The following is a 21,458-nucleotide window of genomic DNA, read 5'->3' on the forward strand; positions in this document are numbered from 1 at the left end:
GACTTACAATTAGTTCTCATCACTAACTTCTCACAGAGGCAGCTGAGTTCCAGGAAAGGATCAGTGTGGTGGAGGCTCTAATCTGTACAGATACCACCCCACCCCACCTTATCAGAGATACTCCCCTTTTCCCCATCCCTACCTACCATACCCTCTCCCGCTTAAAACTAAAGCTGCTTCATTTGAGACTTACAATTAGTTCTCATCACAGAGGCAGCGTCAGCTGAGTTCCAGGAAAGGATCAGTGTGGTGGAGGCTCTAATCAACACAAGTCCTCCCCCCATCAACTACAAGATGCACTGCAACAACACAACAAAGATCGAAAGGCGGCACCTTCCAGACCCACGACCACCACCATCTGGAAGGACGAGAACAGCAGATACCTGGGAACACCCCCACTTGGAAATCCCCCTCCAAGTCACTCACCAACCTGACTTGGAAACATAGTGCCATTCCTTCACTTTCGCTGGGTCAGAATCATGGAATTCCCTCCCATCAACACTGTGGGTGTCCCTACACCTCAGGGACTGCAGAGGTTCAAGAAGGCAGCTCATCACCACCTTCTCAAGGGCAATTAGGGATGGGCAATAAATGCTGGCTTAGCTGGCGATGCCCACATCCCGGAAATAAATAAATTTTTAAAAATCTAACACCCAGCCTCATCCTATCAGAGATATTCCCTTTGTCCCATCCCTCACTCAATTATCCTCTGCCACCTGAAACTAAGACCTCTTTCCCTGCTTTTTTAGTTTGGTTGAAAGATCTCAAAGACTGAAAGTGCATTATTATCAAAGTACATATGCAGTTTACAACCCTGAGATTCGTCTTCCCACAGACAGCCACGAAACAAAGAAACAGCACGGAACATGTTCAAAGAAAATATCAAACACCCAACAGGTAAAAACAAAAACAAAACAAAACAAATAAAATCGCTCAAACTGCAAAATCCGAGCAAAAAAATTTTCACAGCGACTACCAGACCTGCTGAGTGTTTATTTTCCTTTCACCTTTTCAGCATTTGGATGTTCTATCACTCCGTGGTCCAACTGTATAATATCAGCATCCTCAGCTCAGAGACCCCGTGCATCAGCCATAAATCAGCCTCACTATTTCATTTGTCACCGTGCCGCTCATTACAGGCAAATGGACCCAGAGGGTCGCGTAATTGACTATAACATTTTCAATAAATAACCCTGACAATACCTCTCACCCCGCACAGCTATTAAACAGCCGAGAGGGACTCGCGATCGATGGAATGGTGAAAACAGAAGTGTGAATTCCTTTCATAGTTTTTACTCCTTCAGATCCCACCGCTCCCCCCCCCCCCCCAAACTTCGATGTGATGTCCTATCAAGGGTCAAGTCTGATGATGGAGCAAAGGCCCAGAAACTCTATTCTGGACCCTGTTAGGGGGGAGGAGAATTCCAGATAGAGAGGGGAAATGATTCAAAGGCACGAGGGATTCTGCAAATGCTGGAAGCCTTGAGCACCACACACACACACACACAATGCTGGAGGAACTCAGCAGGTCAGGCAGTATCTAAGGAGGGGAATAGTTGACACTTCAGGCCAGTCCTGAGGAAGGACCTCAGTCTGAAACATCACCTGGGTTATTCTCCTCCACAGATGCTGTTCGACTAGCTGAGTTGCTCCAGCACCTTGCCCGTGTTGCAAAAGGAGGAGCTCAAAACTTTTCGGAAAAATACAACGTGAACCCCCCCCCCCCCCACCCCCGCGAACTCCTGCAAAGTGGAGGAGCCTGAGAACCTCAAGTTCATGCGTCCGGAGGACAAGTTGTTGCCTTTTGTGCACATTGGTTGACTGTCCAACCTTGTTTGTGTGCAGTTTTGTGAATGCCTGCAAAGAAGATGACTCTCAGGGTACTGTGTAGTGACAGAGATGTACTCTGATAATAATTTTACTTTGAGCTGAATCACTCTCCAGTGTAACGTGTGCTGTGACAGCACCGCTGTCTGGTGTGCCTGTGTTGGGGGTGCCCAGAGCAATCGTCGCTGACTTGTTTTGATGCAAATGCCGCATATCACTGTATGCTTTGACGCACACGTGACAACTACAGCTAATCTTTATCTGCACCTCCAAGAACACTTCTGTAACAATGACCCATCCGCAGTGCCCTCTGCTTACAGCAAGATCAGAATCAGACGGCATTCTTAACATCACAACGGCATCATTGGCAATTTCCATAAAAGTCGAGTTATGGTGTGAAAGTTGTTCTTCCAAAATCAAAGAAGAAGTTTCTGTGTTGGATGCCAGATTGCAGACTGGAACAAGGGTCAGAATTACCACACAACTGGCTGCCATAAATTCCCTGGCATCGGAACACGCCTCAGCACTTCGCAGCAGCCACAAAACTTCTTAAGAAATTCCAAAGGTTTCACCAGAGAGCTAACTGGATTCTTCGGGAATGCGGGCGCCCACTCCTATGGCACCTTTCCCCCACAGCATTCCACACAAGTAATGTTTAATAAAGTTATGGAGGCAATGTAACAACGGCTTTGTGCAAAGCAAGCCCCCACAGTGGCCAGGCAAGCTGCACTCTTTGTGCAGACCAGGTGAACTTCTTCACTCGGTGAGAGTGTGGAGTGCATTCAGCTCGACTTCAGCATCTAAGAGAAATTTGGATAAGTACATGGATAGGAGGGGTAATGATCCAGATATGGGTCAATGAGACTAAGGTAAATAACAGTTGGGCATGGACTAAATGGGCTGAAGGGCCTGTTTCTCTGCTGCAGTGCTCTATAGCTCTACGCTTGAGAGATATTAAGTATAAGCAAGGGTCATGGATAAACTCTCCCTGCTAGTCCTGGAAATCCAAAGGATATTTTGCTTCAAGGTGAAGAGAGTAATGGGGACCTTGATCTAACATTCCATCTAACGGACGGATGTTCCAGTCAGTACAGCACTCCCCCCGCCCAGAAATCTGAGCTTTAGCCAACACTTAAGCTCATTCCAAACATGTTATCTCAGTGCCACCCTCCTCGGTACCACCTGCACCTGAAAAAAAGTGGCCGCTGAGTGTGTATTCCTGGTTTTCTGCTGCTGCAGCCTATCCACTTCAAGGATCGAGAGTTGAGTGTTCAAAGATGCTCTTCTGCACACCAGTGTTGAAACACGTACTTATTTCAGCCTCTGCTGCCTCCCTGTTCAGCTTGAACCAGTCTTGCCATTCTCCCCTATGCTCTCTCATTAAGCAAGGCATTTTTTATCCACAGAATTACTGCTCACTGGAATTTGTTTCATCGTTTCTCACACCATTTTCCTGTGTGTGAAAATCTCAGGAGTTCAGCACTATCTGGGATATTCGAACCCCCCCCCCACCCCCCATCTTGCACCAGCAACCATTCCACAGTCAGTCACTCAGATCACGTCTCTTCCCCATTCTGATGTTTGGTCTGAACAATTAAACCTCATGACCATGTCTGTATGCTTTCACGCAGAACTGCTGCCACATGATCGGCTGATTAGATACCTACATTAATGAGCAGGTGTACAGGTGAACCTCGTGGCCGCTGAGTATACAACAGCACTGAACTTCGAGTGGTCCCGAGTTCAAATCTGGCCGGCTCCTTGCACACTCTCCATCTGTGCTAGGTTCAGCACCAAGCTAGCAACTCAGCCTCGTAAAGAAAATCAAAATGCTAAAAGAAATGGCAATGGCAAGGTTACTGCCCCAAGAAACAACGCTGAGTGTGCATAATGCACCGTTCTTGTTAAGATGGAAAAGGAATAAGGAGATTGTAATTCAAAATTAAAACTGAGGGGGAAGGGTATCCTCTTTCTCTTTAAACACAAAACGTGGCATCATCTTTGAGGAAAAGTATTGGTTATTTGTTTACATGGAGCAGGATGTGAGTCATGTTGTAAGGATCATTTTACAGGAACTCTTCACACTGAGATAAAAATAGGTGCATGACATCTCTGCCAACCCTGGAAAGATGTAATTACCAGATCAGATGCTTTATGAACATCATGACCACTCAGAAGGCCGGGCTGACACCATAATAGGCCTTTTGTTTGGCCAGCAGTTTATCAAGGGTCACTTGTGCATCAACTGTTTATAAATCCGCTGTTTTCCAGTTGCGCCGCAAGAGAATCGCTGCATTGAGCACTCGGTCTCCCCACCCATCTGGAATATGTCAGAAACCCAACACAATGCTGCATCCTGTACAGTACCTTTGTTTACACCACGGGGCTGATTAACTCCTTCGTGGCAGGCCACAGTGAGGGAAACGCTGCATCATCCCTCAAAACGTGCCGGTCGCATCCGTCCAGGCACACCACAGCTTGGTGTGGCAACGGTTCTGGCCCGAGACAACGAGAAATTGCAGGGAGATGGGGTCAGGGCTCAGTACATCACAAAAAGCAGCCTCCCCTCCGTTCACCAATCAATCTGCTGGAAAACCGAGCAACACACACACAATGCTGGAGGAACTCAGCGGGCCAGGCAGCACCTATGGGGAAAAGTTCCCTTCCATCCTCTCTGTCTATGCTTCCAGCTGCCTTGGGAAAGCAGCCAATATCATCAAAGAGCCCTCCCACACCGATCGTTCTTTCTTCTCTCCTCCCTCCACCACTTCCACGGAGCAGAATTTACAAAAAGCTTGCAAACTCCTATCAGCGGTCACAAGGACAGCTTCAATGATAAGGACGCAGTTTTGATCTGTCAATCTACCTCAGCCTGGCACTTGCAGCTTAACTGCCCACCTGCACAGTGCTTCCACTGTAACTGTGGCACCACATTCTGCATGTGTTTCCTTTTGTAATGCCTCACTGCAGTTACGTTTGGAATGATCTGAATGAATGGCATGCAAAACAAAGTACTTGGTACATGTACAAGTTATCAAATTGATTATTATCATGCTGGGTTCCTGACTGGGACACTCTCATTCAAAATATCACCATCCCGCGCCCACCTGACAGAGGAGACAGGACCTTGGCCTGACATGTAACCTGGAAGACGGCTCCTCTGTCTGACCGTGTGGCACTGCTGGAAAAACGCCCACAGGTGCAGAGCAGGGAGGCAGGGACAAGTGAGGTTCCTTCAAAGAGCTGGAACGGAAACGACAGCTTCCTCTGCGACCTGGTTCGGAGACAAACCTCGTTGCGATGCGGAACGCTGACTGAACTAGGTAGTAGCCCAGCCGGTTCTTGGTCCAATTTACCTGGAGATACAGCGTGGAGTAGGCCCGTTGATCCCGGCAACCCCCAACAACCCTGACTTAGGCCTGACCTTATCACGGTACAACTAACAATTACCCTACCCAGACTGTGGAAAGAAACCCATGCATTCCACGTACGGAAACTCCTCACAGAGGAGGCTGGAATAGAACTCCGCACTCCGATGCCTCGAGCTACCCTGCCGTGGCACTGTGCCAAATAAAAGGGGCAATAGGATTTGGAGTTACAAGTGGTTGAAGGGGCTGGAACCTGGAGCAATCTGCTGCAACACACACAGATCTCAGCAGGTCAGGCAGCATCTATAGAGGGAATACACACACAGTTGATGTTTAGGCCAGCACCCTTCATCAGGACTTGAAAGGAAGGCACAGAAGCCAGAATAAAAAAGGTGGGGGAGAGGGGGAGGAATTCAAGATGGCGGTAATCTGCCATCACTTTTTGCAATAGAGAGAAGTAGGAGGTGCGAGATTGAGGCACTATCAGGTTAGAGGCTAACCGCCAGATGTGACACGATCTGAGACGGTGTCCAGGAGCTTGTCAGTGGGCTCATTGTGCTAATGCAGGGTTTTGACTCGAATCAGCCTCAGTGCCTTCCCAACCCCATAGATGCTGCTCCGCCCACAGAATTCCTCCAGCAGATTGCTTATTACTGAAGAAACTCCACAGGTAAAAGGGCATCTCTCGAGGGAAATGGACAGTCAGTCTTTCTGGTTGTGACTTTTCGTCTTGGGGAATGGGATTGAAAGAATTACTCTGGGAGCCAGCATGGACTCAGTGGGCCAAATGGAATTACTCTCCATGCTTACTGCTTGCTTAGTCATCACGTGACAAAACCTGATGCCAAGGCCATCTGTGGGGATATTTCGAATTAGAAATTTCCCTTCAGGGAAAGGGCATTCGAAGATCAAACAAAAATCCTCCAGCAGCTCGTTACCAAGGCTTCAAGGACACCCACTCCAGAGCATGTGAATTTCAAATCTGTCCTCTCTTTTTGTAACTTGGGCGGCTTGTGTTTTGAATTTAAATTGGACCCTTTCTTCCATGTAAATGCATAACAGCCCCTCAAATTATTAGTGACGTCAGAGCCACAGTGGCAGCCAGCTCAAAGGGGAAGAATCCACCTCCACTTGCCTGTCCTGGGACAGTCACCCCCCCCCCCCACCACTCCCTACCTCCACTGTCCAGCATGCAAGGAGGGGTGGGGGGAGGAAGAAGGAACTCACAATCTCCTGACCATTCCAAAAAGTTTAATGCTTTACGTACACACACTTTAGCTTCAATAATTAAATGCTTCCGGTACTGATCTGTCACTCTATATTCCAATCTAAAGGCAGCCAGAGTCCCTGTCTTAGCTGGGAGCATTGCACACAAAATATTCTTCCATTTCACATCAATGAAGACCATTTGGTCCATCACATCTCTGACAGCTCTCAGATTAATCCTATCAACCTCCACCTTATTTCTCAGTAATCTTCTCTCCCTCATTCACATTTCTGTCAACCGCCAATTTTCATGACGCCCATCAACTAACCTTTGGGATGAGGGAGGAAACTGGAGCACCCAGGGAAAACATACAGTGAAATGCACCATTTGCACTGAATCAAATCCGCAAGAATTGTGTTGGGCAGCAAGTGTGGCCATGTTTCTAGCGCCAACTGAGCATGCTCACAACTCACTAGCCTTAACCGTGCGTCTTTCGACTGTGGGAAGAAACCGGAGCACCCAGAGGGAACGCACGTGGACTCGGGGAAAATGTGCCAGCAGTAGAAAGAATGTGCCAACTCCGCACAGACAACCCCCATGGTCGAGATCAAATCTGGGTCTCTACAGATGAGAAGCTCTACTCGCTACACAGTTGCTTCAGCTGCGTACCCCACTTCTTACTTGTCCTGGTCACCAGATCCCCTCCCCAAGCATGTTACAAATGACACTGCTTGCTGCTCTGAATTACTAACGGATGTTTTATTTTCTGAACGATGCTCAGCCCTTTTAATTATACTGATCAATCTGCAATCTGGAACAGTGGGGAGCTGCAGAATACCAAAAGCAGTTTGCTCCCTGTTCATCAAAACAGGAAGAAAAGAAACCATTGTGGAAATGACTGTGCTCAGAGGCAGATGTCTCAGGAGAAGCGGACGTTCATCTACATGGAATGTCTCATATTTAGAGGCTTTATTGTGGTTACAAACTGCAGAGTCCTCCTTCCCTCCTTAATCTTTTCCACCATGAGCTGCTTGAAACCAAAGTGCAGCAGGGCGGGAGAGCAGCCAACATAAGACTGTAAGATATAGGAGCAGAATCAGGCCATTTGGCCTATCAAGTCTGCTCCAACATTTCATCATGGCCGATCCATTTTCCCTCTCAGCCTCAATCTCCTGCCTGCTCCCCACATCCCTTCGTGCCCTGACCAATCAAGAATCCATCAGCCTCGGCCTTCAATATACCCCCAAGGGCTTGGCCTCCACAGCCGCCCGTGGCAACGAATTCCACAGATTCACTGCACTCTGGCTAAAGAAGTTTCTCATCACCTCTGTTAAAAAAGGACGCACCTCTACTCTGAGGCTGTGTCCACTGGTCTTAGGCTCACCCAGCAAAGGAAGCATCATAAGATGAAAGACCCCTCCCACATCATTCTCTCTTCTTGCCCTTTCCATTGGGCAGAAGGTAAAATTAAGAAAATAAGACACCATGGGGTGGAAAGACAGCTTCTACCCCACTGTTATACAATAAAGATGCGCTCTTGATCTCATAATCTACCTTGTCGTGGCCCTTACACCTTAAAGTCTACCTGCAGTGTACTCTCTCCGTAATTAACACGGAATTCTGCGTTCTGTTACCCTTTCTACTACCTCAATGTACATATGGTTTGAAATGACCAGTCTCGGGAGGCTTGCAAAATCGACGTTGGCATTGCATCTCCATACTCGTGGCAACAATCAACCAGTCACATTGTTGACCTGAGATGCTCCATACACTTAAGTCTTGACACCCAGTGCCAACCATTGAAGGAAGAGTGAATGCGCTGGGATCGTCTTCTTTGACAGAGAGGTGGAAGACATAATTGATGTTTGCAAGGTGATGAGGAGGCTGCACGGAGGAAGCAGGGAACTGCTATGTACCACAGGAGTGGACCAACAAGCAGAGGCTGAGATTTAAACCCTGATGCGGTGTCTCGACTTGGAATGCCGATAATCCCTCTTCTCCCGCAGATGCTGCTTAACCCATTCATTTCCTCAAGCAAGGGTCCTGCCAAAGGGTCTCGGCCCGAAACGTCGACTGTACTCTTTTCCACAGATGCTGTCCGGCCTGCTGAGTTCCTCCAGCGTTCTGTGTCCGTTGCTCGGATTTTTCTCGAGCAGATGTTGAGATTTAAAGTACTCATTTGGGAAGACTACAAGAAAGGTGATGGGGAAAGTTCTCACCCGAAGGGTGGTGTGGATCGGGAACTCAGCCCCTGAAAGGGAGGGAGAGGCAAGAGCCCCCATCACATTTAACAGCACATAGCTGTTTGTTTGTCCTCTCTCACTGGTAGCAATAACTAACTCACCAAAGCCTGTCCACACGTGTCCCTCCTTTCCCATATTCACAACCTACAGTACGACAGAAGAGGTGCCCACTTGGCCCATTATGTCACTGCTGGAAGGTGCGATTAGGCTAGCTGTCTCTGTCCTGACTACCACAATGGGCAGAATGGCCACCTTCGGTGACTCATCTTCATGTCCTAACCCTGTATACAAGCCCACAGGGAGGAACAGGTGGAGGCTGCATTCTCTCTGGGCAGTGGTCTTGCACATCCAGGTGGCAGGATGTCGGTGAGAGTCAGCAAGTTTTGCAGACCCCCTTGCTTGGAATCCCAGCTAAAGTCCCGAGTCTTAGATACAGGCTGGTTTTTGGCGCACCCTGACCGGAGCAGCCTTTGGAAGCAAGACCAGGTAGAAGGTTGGCTGACAAGACTTGCAGTGCACACTGTAATAAGCTGGGGGGGGGGGGGGGGGTCACCAACCTCGGTTTAGCTACCACACCCTCTCAAATAACTAGACCAAAACTAAAAGCTTGAGCAGAACCCAGACGCAGCATTTCCCCCACTTGATGTCTGTTTGGTTTCTTTCCAAACATGTGGGAGCTCACAAAGAAATTAGTCACTTCAAAATATTTCGACATGACCCAAGCATCCAAAACAAGTTCTCATAATAGCAGTCGCTTGAAGTATACAAAAGCCAACAATTATTTTTCATTATTAATCTTTACAAGAAAAGCATCCAAAACTGTGTTCCGGAATAATCTACTGGAGAGTGAATGGCTCCTCTCGAGAAATGAGATGCACAGCATCAATTTGAAGATACCTCCCTCTTACAGATAATTATACATTGCACTGGCCCTTAATAATCAGGAGCTGACAAATTCAATTGACTGCTTGGTGAACTCCAGAAAGAATCTGAAGAAATGCAGGCTATAACAAAATACAAGTGATCAGATATTCTCGTCATGGAGGGCCTCTCTGTAGTACAAAAAAATTCTCTACAGCGAGGAGACTCTGCAGGCAACTTGAGGCAGTTGGCTCTGCTCTGTGCAGATGAGGGACGGGCCTCACTGGGCACAGATTCACACTGGGTGTGTTGTGTTCACAGCCCGTGTCTTAGGCGGGTAAATACAGGAAGACAGCAGCCTGGCACAAGTCAAATTACATCACCAACATTCTGCAGTCCCCACCCATTCACATCACTGGGGTCGGAAAGGACTTACCAGCGTCAGTCTGTTTCAGGGTCAGGTCACTTTCAGAGAGGTCCAAGGGTCCTGGGGCAGGTGTGTCAGCAACAGGCGTCTCAAAATTGGTGTCAGAGTCAGAACTGTGGGAAAGAGGGAAAGGATTGAGGAAGTGTGCTTTCTGCAGTAAATCTCTGTGTATTCACATTCCCCCCTACCCCGGATTAAACAGTGTCTGCCATTACCCAGACTGTATATGCAGCACACATACCATGTCCACACACCATACACACATTGGCTGTGTGCACACGAGCTCATTCACCACATGCACACGCACTGTACACACACACATACACACCATTTACACTTGTTGTGCCCACATAAATACATTCACCATGTGCACGTGCATTATATACACATTCACTGTGCCCACGTGAATATATTTACCATACACACACTCACTATGTGCATACAAGTATATTCACCATGTGCACATGCACCATTTATACACACACACCATATACAGACTGTGCATAGACACATTCACCATGTGCATACGCACTATACACACTCACTGTGCATATACATTCACCATACCCACACACAATTACTATACACACAAGCACCATGTACATACACACTATATACACACTTGTGCACAAACATTCACCATTAACACACACATCGAATACGCACTCATTATGCACACGAACATTCACCATATACACACCCAATCACTAGACACACTCACCGTGTGCACACGAGCACATTCATCATGTGAACATGCATTATATACACTCACACACTCACATATACACAAACTCATGCACACAATATTCACACACACACCTCCTCACATAAGATACACACTACATGTTCTCTCTCTCTCTCTCTCTCACACACACACACACACACACACACACACACACACACACACACACACACACAAAACCAGGCCATACACAATAAACACTAGTCAACCCACACACTCCATATACCCCAGACCATACAAAACAATAGACAATATTGTACGTACACACCCCATCCACACCACACTACACTCCCCCACATACACACACCCATACACATGACACACCACAGACCCACATACACCAACACCACTGACCATTCTCTCACACACAATGCATACCAGACCAAATAGACATCACACACACACTCCCCTATACTGTAAAGATACACATACATCTCCAGTGCAGCAACTTGCCTGAAGCTACCCCTCCTCACGGCGGGCTCTGCGTCGACCCCATCACTGGGTTCCTGCTCCTGGCCCTCCCCATCCTCCCCAGCACCGCCCCGCATTGCTGTCCAGGTCCACTTTGCCCACTGGATGGGAGACAGGATCTGCCACGGACTGAACGCCATCGGTGACAGCCTGCCCGCCCGCCTGCTTCTCCCAAAATGGAGGGGGAACGCCAGCAGCAAGGCTTGGTGTCCGACTGAGCGAATCTGCGTTGCTGCTTCAGCCGCGGATGTGGTTAAACGTGAAACATGCAGCCTGCTTCCTTCCAGCGGTCCGCTGCTGACACTCGGCGCCCGGCTCCTCCCACTGCTGCCTGTGCCCAGCCACCCCTCCTGCCCTCACTGCACTCCCACTGCTGCCGGCGCCCAACCACCCCGCTCTCCCCGGAGGCAACCCCTCCTGCCCTCAATCAAACCGCCCATTGCACACGGAAAGATGGCTGGTCCTGTCGAGGGTTGCGGCTCAGATCGGAACAGAATTCCGAGAAAGACACTGTCCAGATCTCCTTGCCTTGGCATTAATATTCTGTATAAATCATATAATACATTCGGACTGTCTGTGTTTAAATTTTGACAGTTTTTTTTTATTTTGGAAATATCAGGCACAGGTCATCTATATATTTAGTTGGCTAATTACTGTCCTCTTCAAACTGTCTTACCGCCTCTGTGTATAACAGGCTGGCTGCCAAACAGCGATAAAAATACTCCAGAAATTGAATTAGTGTTTTTCCCCCAAAATTAAACAGTAGACGGACGTCGCCCAGCTCACTGGCATCCCTGCGGTGCATGGACCGAGGCCTGGTGCAGAGGTCGGGGCTCCCCGTTCCCTGGAGACTGACCTCGGCTTCCATCAGCCAGAGGCTCAGCAACACCATGGAATTGTTACACGATAGGCCGTTCAGCCCATCAAGTCTGTCATCACTCCTCCTATCCCATCGCCTTTCACCAATAACCCTTGTCATTTTTTCTCCAATCCCACCCAGTTCCTTTCAGAAATCCTCAAGACTCTGTCCCCGACCCACCCACTCCCTGCTCCCCCAAAACACCATGTTTTTGCCTCCAACCCCGCACAAGTGACTCGGATGAAACGTTCCTTGTGATTATTTTCACAGCTTCCCTGAGCGGGAAGGACCCGAATACATCGCGGCATCTTAATTGAAATTAAATGTTTAATGTTGAGGTATTTCCAGCGACGGTGCCGCGCAGAACTGAGACGCCTGTGGCCTCAAGTGCGTGTGTTTCCCCCAGAGTCCGTGCACAGGAGCGAGCTCTTCGGCCCAACGCCTCCGTGCCGACCACGTTGCCTACCTGAACTCATCCCATTTGCCTTTGTACATACTCGCCACCCAATTTATCAAGCTGACCCTCACACTCCCCTTTAAATTTTACCTTAAACCGAGGCCCTCTAATTTTAACTTCTGTCCAGGGAAAACGATTGCGCGCATCCAACTTGCTGGATCCCCTCATGATTTTATCAGGCCGGCTCTCCCCCAGCCGGATCTGGTAAAATCAACAGTGGAGGGACCACCACTCGGTCACTGTGCGTTCAAAGTCCTACTCACACACCCAGGGCAGAATTTACTGTACTGTGCCTCAATGGTTTCCACAGAACAAACCAGATCCAAGTTGTCTTGGGCCGTCGGGCAACAGCAAAATTGTACTGCGCCTACTTGCCTGTACTATCTATCAACCCTCCTTCAGTGAGGGCTGGGAGGGGGGTGCAGTTAGACGAGGAGAAGGGGTAAATGCTGGCTGGCAAACACAATGATTAGAAGCAGCTACACACACAAAGTCCTGATGAGCAGCCTCAGCCTGAATCCTTGTCTATACTCTTCTCCATAGATGCTGCCTGGCCTGCTGAGTTCCTCCAGGTAGGTAGGTAGGTGTGTGTGTGTGTGTGTGTGTGTGTTTAGTTTGCACTGTGACACTGCAAGTTTCCTCTGCACGCTCTGATGGCCTGGTCGGTCATTTAATTGGCTGCGGTAAGTGTGTGGCTGTGAATAGCCAAGACTGAAACACTTGACTTGCATACGGTATAAAATCATTACACACTACATTGAGATAGAACAAGGTAAAAATAACAATGCAGAATAAAGTGTAGAAGCTTCTGAAAAGTGCAGTGCCAGTAAATGATTAAGTTGCCGCCAGCTGCTTCTTAAATGCTGTGAGTGGGTCTGCCTTCACTATCTCCTCAGGCAAAACTCTTCATCAGATCCTCTCTAAACTGTTGGTTCCTCACCTTAAATCCATGCTCCCTGGTCTTAGACATAGTTTCTTACTTATCCACCTGATCGATGCCTTTTTATCTTTTACTTCTTGCAGATGGTTATATTCGTTCTTAACAACCCAGCCCAAATCTCTGTCTAATCACCATCCCTCCACGCCTCCAAGATGAACGAGGGAGATGTTACAGGGCTTGCTAGAGCTAATGATCTCCTCCCGAGAAGCTTGTGGTCCATCAGCATTCAACATGATCACGGCTGATTCAATTTGAAACCTCATCTCCACTTTCCAGCCCACCCACGGTAACCTGAAACTGATTAAGAAACGTTCGGGTGTCATTTTCCAAAGCTTCCCCTCCCATCCTCCTGAAGTGGCAGAATCGTCCGTGCAGTTTTTCAATCTAAGTGAAAGGTTTCCCAAATCAGTAGGGCATCTGTGATGTCCTCACCTACCTCTTTAAAACCCTGGGTTGGAAGCCAGGGTTTGCCACTTTCTTCACCCCTCTAACGCCGCCCACGTGAGTTTTTGGTGAGGTCATGTCCCAGATTCAACACTAGATTTCCTCAAATACCTGACACATCCCACTCTCTTTCACTTGAGAGTCCTCTACTCAGGGGACCACAAAGCCCTCGATCCAGATCTGCTTTCCATACTTAACGCTGTTAAGTGTTGACTTTACAATCCCTTGCAAGTATGATTTTACACCTTCTTTGTATACAGGTGCCCAGAAGGACCTAGGTAGATTTAGGAGAATGGGCAAAGATGTGGCAGATGGAGTACAGGGTAGGGAATTGTATGAGTGCTTTCTACAAGCATTTTTACACCAAGCAGATAATGCAAGCCATTAGAGTGTCATATATTCCACACTGTATCAAACAGGCCCTTCAGCCCAACTCATCCATACTGTCCAAAATGCTCATCTAAGCTAATCCTATTTTGCCCAAACCTTTCTTACCTATGTACCTGTGAAAGAGTTCTATAAATCTTGTTGGGTACCTGCCTCAACCCACTTTTTCCAGCAGCTCGTTCCATATGCACACCGCCCTCTACATAAAGAAGTTGCCCCTCAATTGCCCTTTAAATCTTTCCCCTTTCACCTTCAACATATGCCCTCTGGCTCTTAAGTACCTTTCCTGGAAAAACACTGTGAACATTCACTCAGTTTATGATCACTCTGTTTGTACGCTTTCAATAAGCTTGGAAGGGTGAGGGGAAAATTTACACAGACGCGGCCAGGTCAAGAAGACATGAGTAATAGGGTAAGGTTGAATAGGTTAGGGCTTTATTCCCAGGAGCACAGGGGGCTAAGGGAGATTGCACAGAGGTATACAAAATAATGAGGGGTATAGCTCAGGTATGTGTACGCAGGCTTTCTCCCCTAGGTTGGGCGAGACTAGAATGAAAGGTTTTGTGTGGTGTGAAACATTTAAGGGAAATTTGAGGGGGAGGAGTCAGACGATGGTGCAAGTGTGTGAATGAGGTTTCCATTAGAATTGGTGGATGTGGCCTCAGCTGTAACATGTAAGGGAGGTTTGGATCAATACATGGATGAGAGGAGAGTGGAGACCCATGGTCCAGGTGTAGGTAGATGGGATGGAAAAGGCAGAAGATCAGTTTGGCATTGACTAGAATGGGCCAAAGGGCCTGCTTCTGTACTGTAACACTATGAGTCTACAGCTCTATGCCCCTCATGATTCAATATACCTATAAAAAGGTGAACAAACTAACATCATTATTTCCAGATGAAATTGCAATTGTTGCAACATTAGATTTCTTGCCAGGGTGCCTGACCTCTGCTCAGCATCAGTGAGGTCACCAGTCAGACATCGCATCAGTCGTCCACCCGACTGAGGAGCCTGGCCTCCCCAGGCAGAGAGCGCGGCTGCTATGTGACGGTCACCAGGAGCGCGCTGACCCGCCATCACCAGCAAGCCAGGAACTGAAGCGTCTCCCTTCTGACATTCACATACCGCTCACAGCATCTGCCACCGGCACGCTTCGAAGGTAATGATTTCTGTAGCTTTGTTGTTTAGTCTGTCAATGATAACAGCCTTTTTTTTCTCTGAGAACTAGCCTCACTGATTATTCCTCAGTGAGACGAGCTCCACCTGCAGAGAATGTTGAGTGGGGACGGGGAATTGGAGGTGGGCGCGCGCATACCACACACGCACACACACACACACACACACAGTGCCAACTTTCCCCTCCATCTCCAGGCAATGGTACAAGTAGCAATATTATATCAGGCCAATCCTACCACTAAGATTTAACAAGATTTTGTTTCCACAGATGCTGTCCGACCTGCTGAGTTCCTCCAGCTTGTTTGTATGTCTTGATTTGACCTACAGCATCTGCAGTGTACTTTGCGTTTACTAAGATTTAACGTTCTGACTGTGTAAGTCCCTTCCTTACTGCTATACCATATGGAGCCATACAAACCGATGAGAATTTGCTACCTTTTACAATGCTGTCCCATAGCTGCCTCTAAGAGAGATTTCCAGGGTCTGATGCCCTTCCCCCATCACGAGTACATGACCTCCTCCTGCACTTCACCTGGCCAACGTGCAACTCTGGACGTACTGCTGGAGAGGTTGGTGTACGCTTTCAAAACAAGGCATTATCTGATTGCAAATTGTTTTGGGGTCGGGTGAACCCGGTGTTGCAGACACCATCCTTGCACCTGAACAAATCCAGTCTAGTTTTCTGCCCATGTCGCCTTCTATTTTCTGCATCATTCTCAGGCACCAGGGTCCATTTTGACCTTACTTTCCCTTATCTCTTGAATTATCCATGGGCTTTGTGGCTAAGTAAAGTTCTTACCCCTGAGGCGTGTAATCAGATTCTGCATCACGTTAAATTTTTTGAAACGGTCTACCTGTTGACAGATTTGCCTGGATGTCTTTGAGCAGGTTCTCTCCCAGTGCAGCAGACACACCCCAAACTTCTTCTGGAAGTTATGTCGCTGGGTTACGGCCTGTTCCGTCAAACACGGCAGGGAACTTGACCACAGGGTGAACATTTGGAAAACGTCAAGGAGGGCGGTCTTGAGGATTGGGGGAGGGGAAACTCAAAATTGTCATGAGGGTGAAACGTAGATTTGATCCTGGCCTCAGATGCTGTCTGTGTGGAGCTGGCACGTTCCGTCTGGGGGTGCCTGAGTTTTCCACAGCTGCTCCACTTCCTCCCCCATCCAGAAGTCAGCTATACTATCTCCTGCTGTAAATAACTCACAGAAAAGGGGAACATGACCAAGGGGATTGCTCCTCTGAGAGCCAAGTAGGAATCGATGGGCCGAACAGCCTCGCCTGTGTCAGAAATGTCAAAAGACAAGGTCACCAGCAGTGGAGAGTTTAGCAATCAGGGACGTGTAGGAAGGCAGACAGAGTGCTGTCAAACAGGAGACTGCATCCGCCCTGAGGGTTACTGAAGGCTGTTGTTAGGTTTAACATTTCACTCCTGGCCTCAGTAGATATCCCCAAACTCCCTGGGGTTTTCACTTCACCAAGCCATTGCACGGGTTCAAAGGTGACACCTGTCTTGTGCCGCAGGGAAGGTGATTCTGCTAAGAACACACTGCAGGAAATCTTCATGGTCGGGGTGCAGCATCCCAGGAGGTAACCCACACAATGTGTTGGAGGGACTCAGCAAACCAGGCAGTATCTATGAACATCGATATTACAGGCTGAGACGCTTCAGTAGGTGGGACCCAGGTACCCACCGAGGCCCTGTTTTCCACAAGGCGGTGGACAACGAGAATGGACTCGGAGTCTCAAGTATTAAAATTTCCTGGCATATTTCACCAACTGTAAAAGTAACTCACTGGTTGGGGAACTTTTGGGAAGTTCCGATATTGTCCTTTGGCCCTCAGTATCTGTGCTGAACACCATGACAAATTAAACTAGGCCTGTTCTGCCTGTCCATGATCCGGATTCCTCCATACCCTGCACATTCATGTGTCTGAAAGCCTCTTATACACCACTATCAGATCTGCTCCCAACACAACCCCTGACAGCCTATTCCAGGCACCCAACGTTTTATAAAAATACTTGTCCCAGACATCTTTAAACTTTTTCCATTCCCTCACATTAAATGCATGTCATCTAGTGCATGAAATTTTTTCCCTGGGAAAAGATCCTGACTGTCCACCCTCTCGTAGTTTTATAAATTTCCATCTTATTCTAACCATCAGCCTCTGGCATTACAGTGAAAACAACCCAAATTAGTCCGGCCTCTTATTACTCACCGCCTCTCATCCAGCGAGCATCTTGGTCACTGCAGAACCCTTTCCAAACTCTTCCTGTAATGGGCTGACCACAACTCCACGATACACTTCCAGAGCAGCCTAACCAAAGTTTTACACAGCTGCAAAATGACTTTCCTACTCTTATACTCAATGGCACAGCCAATAAAGGCACCATATTGTTCCCTATGATTCATTGTTGGTTTCAAAACATCTCCTACAAAAGCACTATTGCGAGGCCCCTACAAAGGCTCTATGGGAAGAAGTGATCTTGACATAACCTTTTCTTTACTGCCCCTCCCTAGTGAACTGACTCGTATCGACTGCCTACACAATATTTTCTCAGTAGGTGGGTCCTGAGACGTACCTAGATGGATGAGATCACAGCTTCGTTTTCAAATCGTTACGATGCATCCATCATATCTGGTGCCTCTGCTGCCCAACTGAGAACCCCTCCAGGTACAAGATAAAACTCCACAAAAAAATACGCAAGTTTTTAAACTCACAAAGAGTAACCCTCACTCAATTCTTTTTGCTCTCCGGAATCAGACAGATCATAAGACACAGGAGCAGATTTAAGTCATTCTGACCATCAAGTCCTATCATTCGGTCATGGCTGATTTATTACCCCTCTTAAACTCATTCTCTTACCTGCTCTCTGTAACTGTTGACACGCCCCCTACTAATCAAGAACCTATGAACTTCCAGTTTAAATATATCCAACAACTTGGCCTTCACAGCTGTCTGTGACAATGAATTCCACAGATTCACCATCATCTAGCTAAGTAAATTCCTCCTCACCTCTGTTCTAAAGGATCGTCCTTGTATTCAGAGACGGTCGTCCCCCCCACCCCCGGTCCTAGATTCTCCCATTATCGGAAACATCCTCTCAGTTCCACTCTATCCATTGAGTTCCTCCCGTGCCTTGTGGCACATCAGGCTGCAACCTTGCCATTTCTTCAGCGTTTGTCTGGTTTTTATGAGGCCAGGTTGCTCGCTCAATGCTCAACGCAGCACGGTTGGAAAGCGTGCAAGAAGCCGGATGGATTTGAACCAGGGACCACGGTCCTCGAAGACCAGACCAGATGCCATTACACCACTGGCTGGCTTCCATTCTGTCTAGACCTTTCAGTTGGTTACAATGAGATCCTCGCCCCTTCCCCTGCTCTTCTTCTGAATTCCAGCGAGTACAGGCCCAGAGCCATCAAACACTCCTCATACGTTAACCCTTTCACTCTTAGTAAACCAGCACATCCTTTCATAGATGCACGGCTCAGAATTCTCCAAATGTGGTCTGAGCAATGCCTTATACAGCCTCAGCATTACATCCTTGATTTTATATGCTAGTCCTCTCATCAATTAATTACGCAGCAGGGTGATTGATAAGTTTGTGGCCTAACATAAAAGGAGATGAGTTATTAACTTCAAACTTTCTGCATCATCCTAAAAGAGTTGACCTGCACGTGCTTGTAACGAGAGCTGTATAACTCATCTCCTACCTTAGGCCACAAACTTATCAATCACCCCTGCTGTGGACACTTTCTGGAGGTCCAAGATCCATATGCTCCACGACCGCTGGACTAAGTGTGTAAATGTAGGAGGGGACTATGTTGAAAAATAAATGTGCTAGGCTTTCTAAAATTGACTCTTTCTACCTTAGGCCACGAACTTATCAATCACCCCTTGTATGCTGTGGTACCTTGTGCCTTACAGCGGGCCATCTAAGAGACTGCAGGAAGGATGAGAGGGGTCTTTGACAATGCATATACAGTGCTTCTGACATATCTCCTGAATGGGGGAGTGGTGGGTCAGAGACCCAGTGATGCTTTCAGTGATCCTCACTATCTGTTGCAATCCCTGTACCAGTGATGCAGCTGGCCTGGACACTTTCGGTGGTGCTTCAGCAGAATGTCGTGGAATGGGGGGGGGGGGGGGGAAGGAGAAATCCTCACTTGCCTCAGCCTCCTCAGTGAGTGGAGGCACTGCTGCGCTGGCTTGCCTAAAGAGGTTGAGGGAGCAGGGGAAAGCATCTGTGCACCTCAAGAAACTCGGTACTCCTGACTCGCTCCACCGAGAAGCCATTGATGCGTAGTAGGGAGTGGTCAACCCTGCACCTTCCTGAAGTTCACAATCACCCCTTTAGTCTTAGTCACATTGAGTGTTTACACCGGTCCACAAACTGCTCTACCTCCTCCCTGGAAACCATTTCATCATTGTTGCTGATGAGGCTAACCACAAATAACATGGAGGAATCAGTCCTGATGAAAGGTCTAGGCCTGAAGCATCGACTATCTATTCATTTCCATATGTGCTGCCTGACCTGCTGAGTTCCCCCAGCAATTTTATGTGCGCTGACATGGAAAATCTGTCAAGATCCCAATTACAACAAGAAACTCGGCGACTGAAGGCAGACGTGTCACCAGGACCTGATGAACTCAAACCAAGGGTTTTAAAGGAAATGACTACAGAGATATTGGACCCATTGGTTGAGGTTCTCTAAAACTGGTGAAACTCTGCAAGGTTACCAGTCAATTGGAAAACGGTCAATGTGACTCCTCTGTTCATAAAAGGAGGGTTTTAGAAAGTGGGGAACGAAAGGCCGGTTAGTTTCACATCTGTCGTTGACAAGATGGTAGAGCCAAGGATCAAAAAGAAAATAACTGATCTAGATATAATCAAACCTGCTCAATATGATTTTACGGAAGGTAATCCATGTTTGAAAACTTTGCTTGAATTCCTTGAGGACATGCTAGGGAGAGTTGATACAGGGGAACCTGTAGAAGTAGTGTATTTAGATTTCCAGAAGGCATCTGAGAAAGTGCTATATGAGAGGCCAATGCATAAACTATAAGCCCAAGATATTTGAGGGAATGTGTTAGAATGGATAGAACACTATTTTGTGTGGAACTGTGGTCACCATATTGAAAATGGAGATAGAATAAATGAGACCTTTTTCAGTCTGGAGTGCGTTAAACTTGTGGATCAGTTCTTGGCTCTCACCTGTTCACTATTTGCATTAATATCCTGGAGGAAGAACAAAAAATGCAAGATTTCCAAAATCGTTAATCATACAAGGGTATGCTCTGATCAGGACTTTGTAATTCTACAACAGGATAAACAGTCAATAGATTGAGTTATTGGGTGAAAACCTGGCCAATAGGGTTTAAGATGGGGAAGTGTCGGGTCATGGACTGCAGCAGAAGGGAACAAATGGCTGATTGTTATCAACGTGGAGAGAGATTGCAACTGAGTTGCAGAAGGCTCTAGGTGTTCCATTACATGAATTACAGAAAGTTGGCAAACAGGCCCAACGAGACAGTATAGGTTTAATATGAGAGGAAGAAGTTTAAAAATAGATAGGACAGGGTAATTGTGTTTTTATTAAACACAGGGTAATGGCTGATATCTGGAATGCACTCTCAAAGGAGAAGGTGGATTCACATACGAATACCACATTTAGACAGATACCTCAACAGGACAGGCATCAAAGAGCACAGTCCTAGGGTAAAAAGAACAGCATGAGCCCAATGGGCTGAAGGGCCTGATTCAACACAGTAGAACTCTACAACCAGGTAAGATAGTACATGGCATGGTAGCCTTTATTGCAAAGGGGTTGGGAGCAACGAACAAGGAGGTTTTGTTCTGGTTGTACAGGGCGTTGCTGAGACCACACTATGCACATTGTTGGTTCCCTTACCCAAGAGAGGATATTAGAGGCATTTGAAGCAGTCCGCAGGAGATTCACCAGGGTAGTTCCTGGCATGGCATGCTTGGCCTTTCAACACAGACTGGAGAGTTTGTGTCTGTGTTCCTCGGAGCTCGGAAGAATGAG

The 21,458-nt window shown here is 47.5% G+C and overlaps 1 protein-coding gene across 8 annotated transcripts in view; it reads right to left on the reverse strand.

Annotated features, from left to right (window-relative positions):
- Positions 1-21,458, reverse strand: part of tacc1 (transforming, acidic coiled-coil containing protein 1) — a 218,478-nt gene that overhangs the window by 117,049 nt on the left and 79,971 nt on the right. For 5 of the 8 annotated variants that reach the window (XM_059966243.1, XM_059966208.1, XM_059966228.1 and 2 more), the window contains one exon: positions 9,943-10,046. The exons of 1 other annotated variant lie outside the window; for it this stretch is intronic. Coding sequence is in view for 4 of the 7 variants with exons in the window: in XM_059966208.1 (XP_059822191.1) it covers positions 9,943-10,046 (104 nt within the window). In the remaining 3 variants the exon portion in view is untranslated. Of the gene's footprint in view, positions 1-9,942; positions 10,047-11,107; positions 11,470-21,458 lie in introns of those variants that run through there. 2 more of the 8 variants (XM_059966224.1, XM_059966216.1) reach the window with 2 other exon arrangements.

This window comes from Hypanus sabinus, chromosome 1 (genome assembly GCF_030144855.1).
Source record: "Hypanus sabinus isolate sHypSab1 chromosome 1, sHypSab1.hap1, whole genome shotgun sequence".
Lineage (NCBI taxonomy): Eukaryota > Metazoa > Chordata > Chondrichthyes > Myliobatiformes > Dasyatidae > Hypanus > Hypanus sabinus.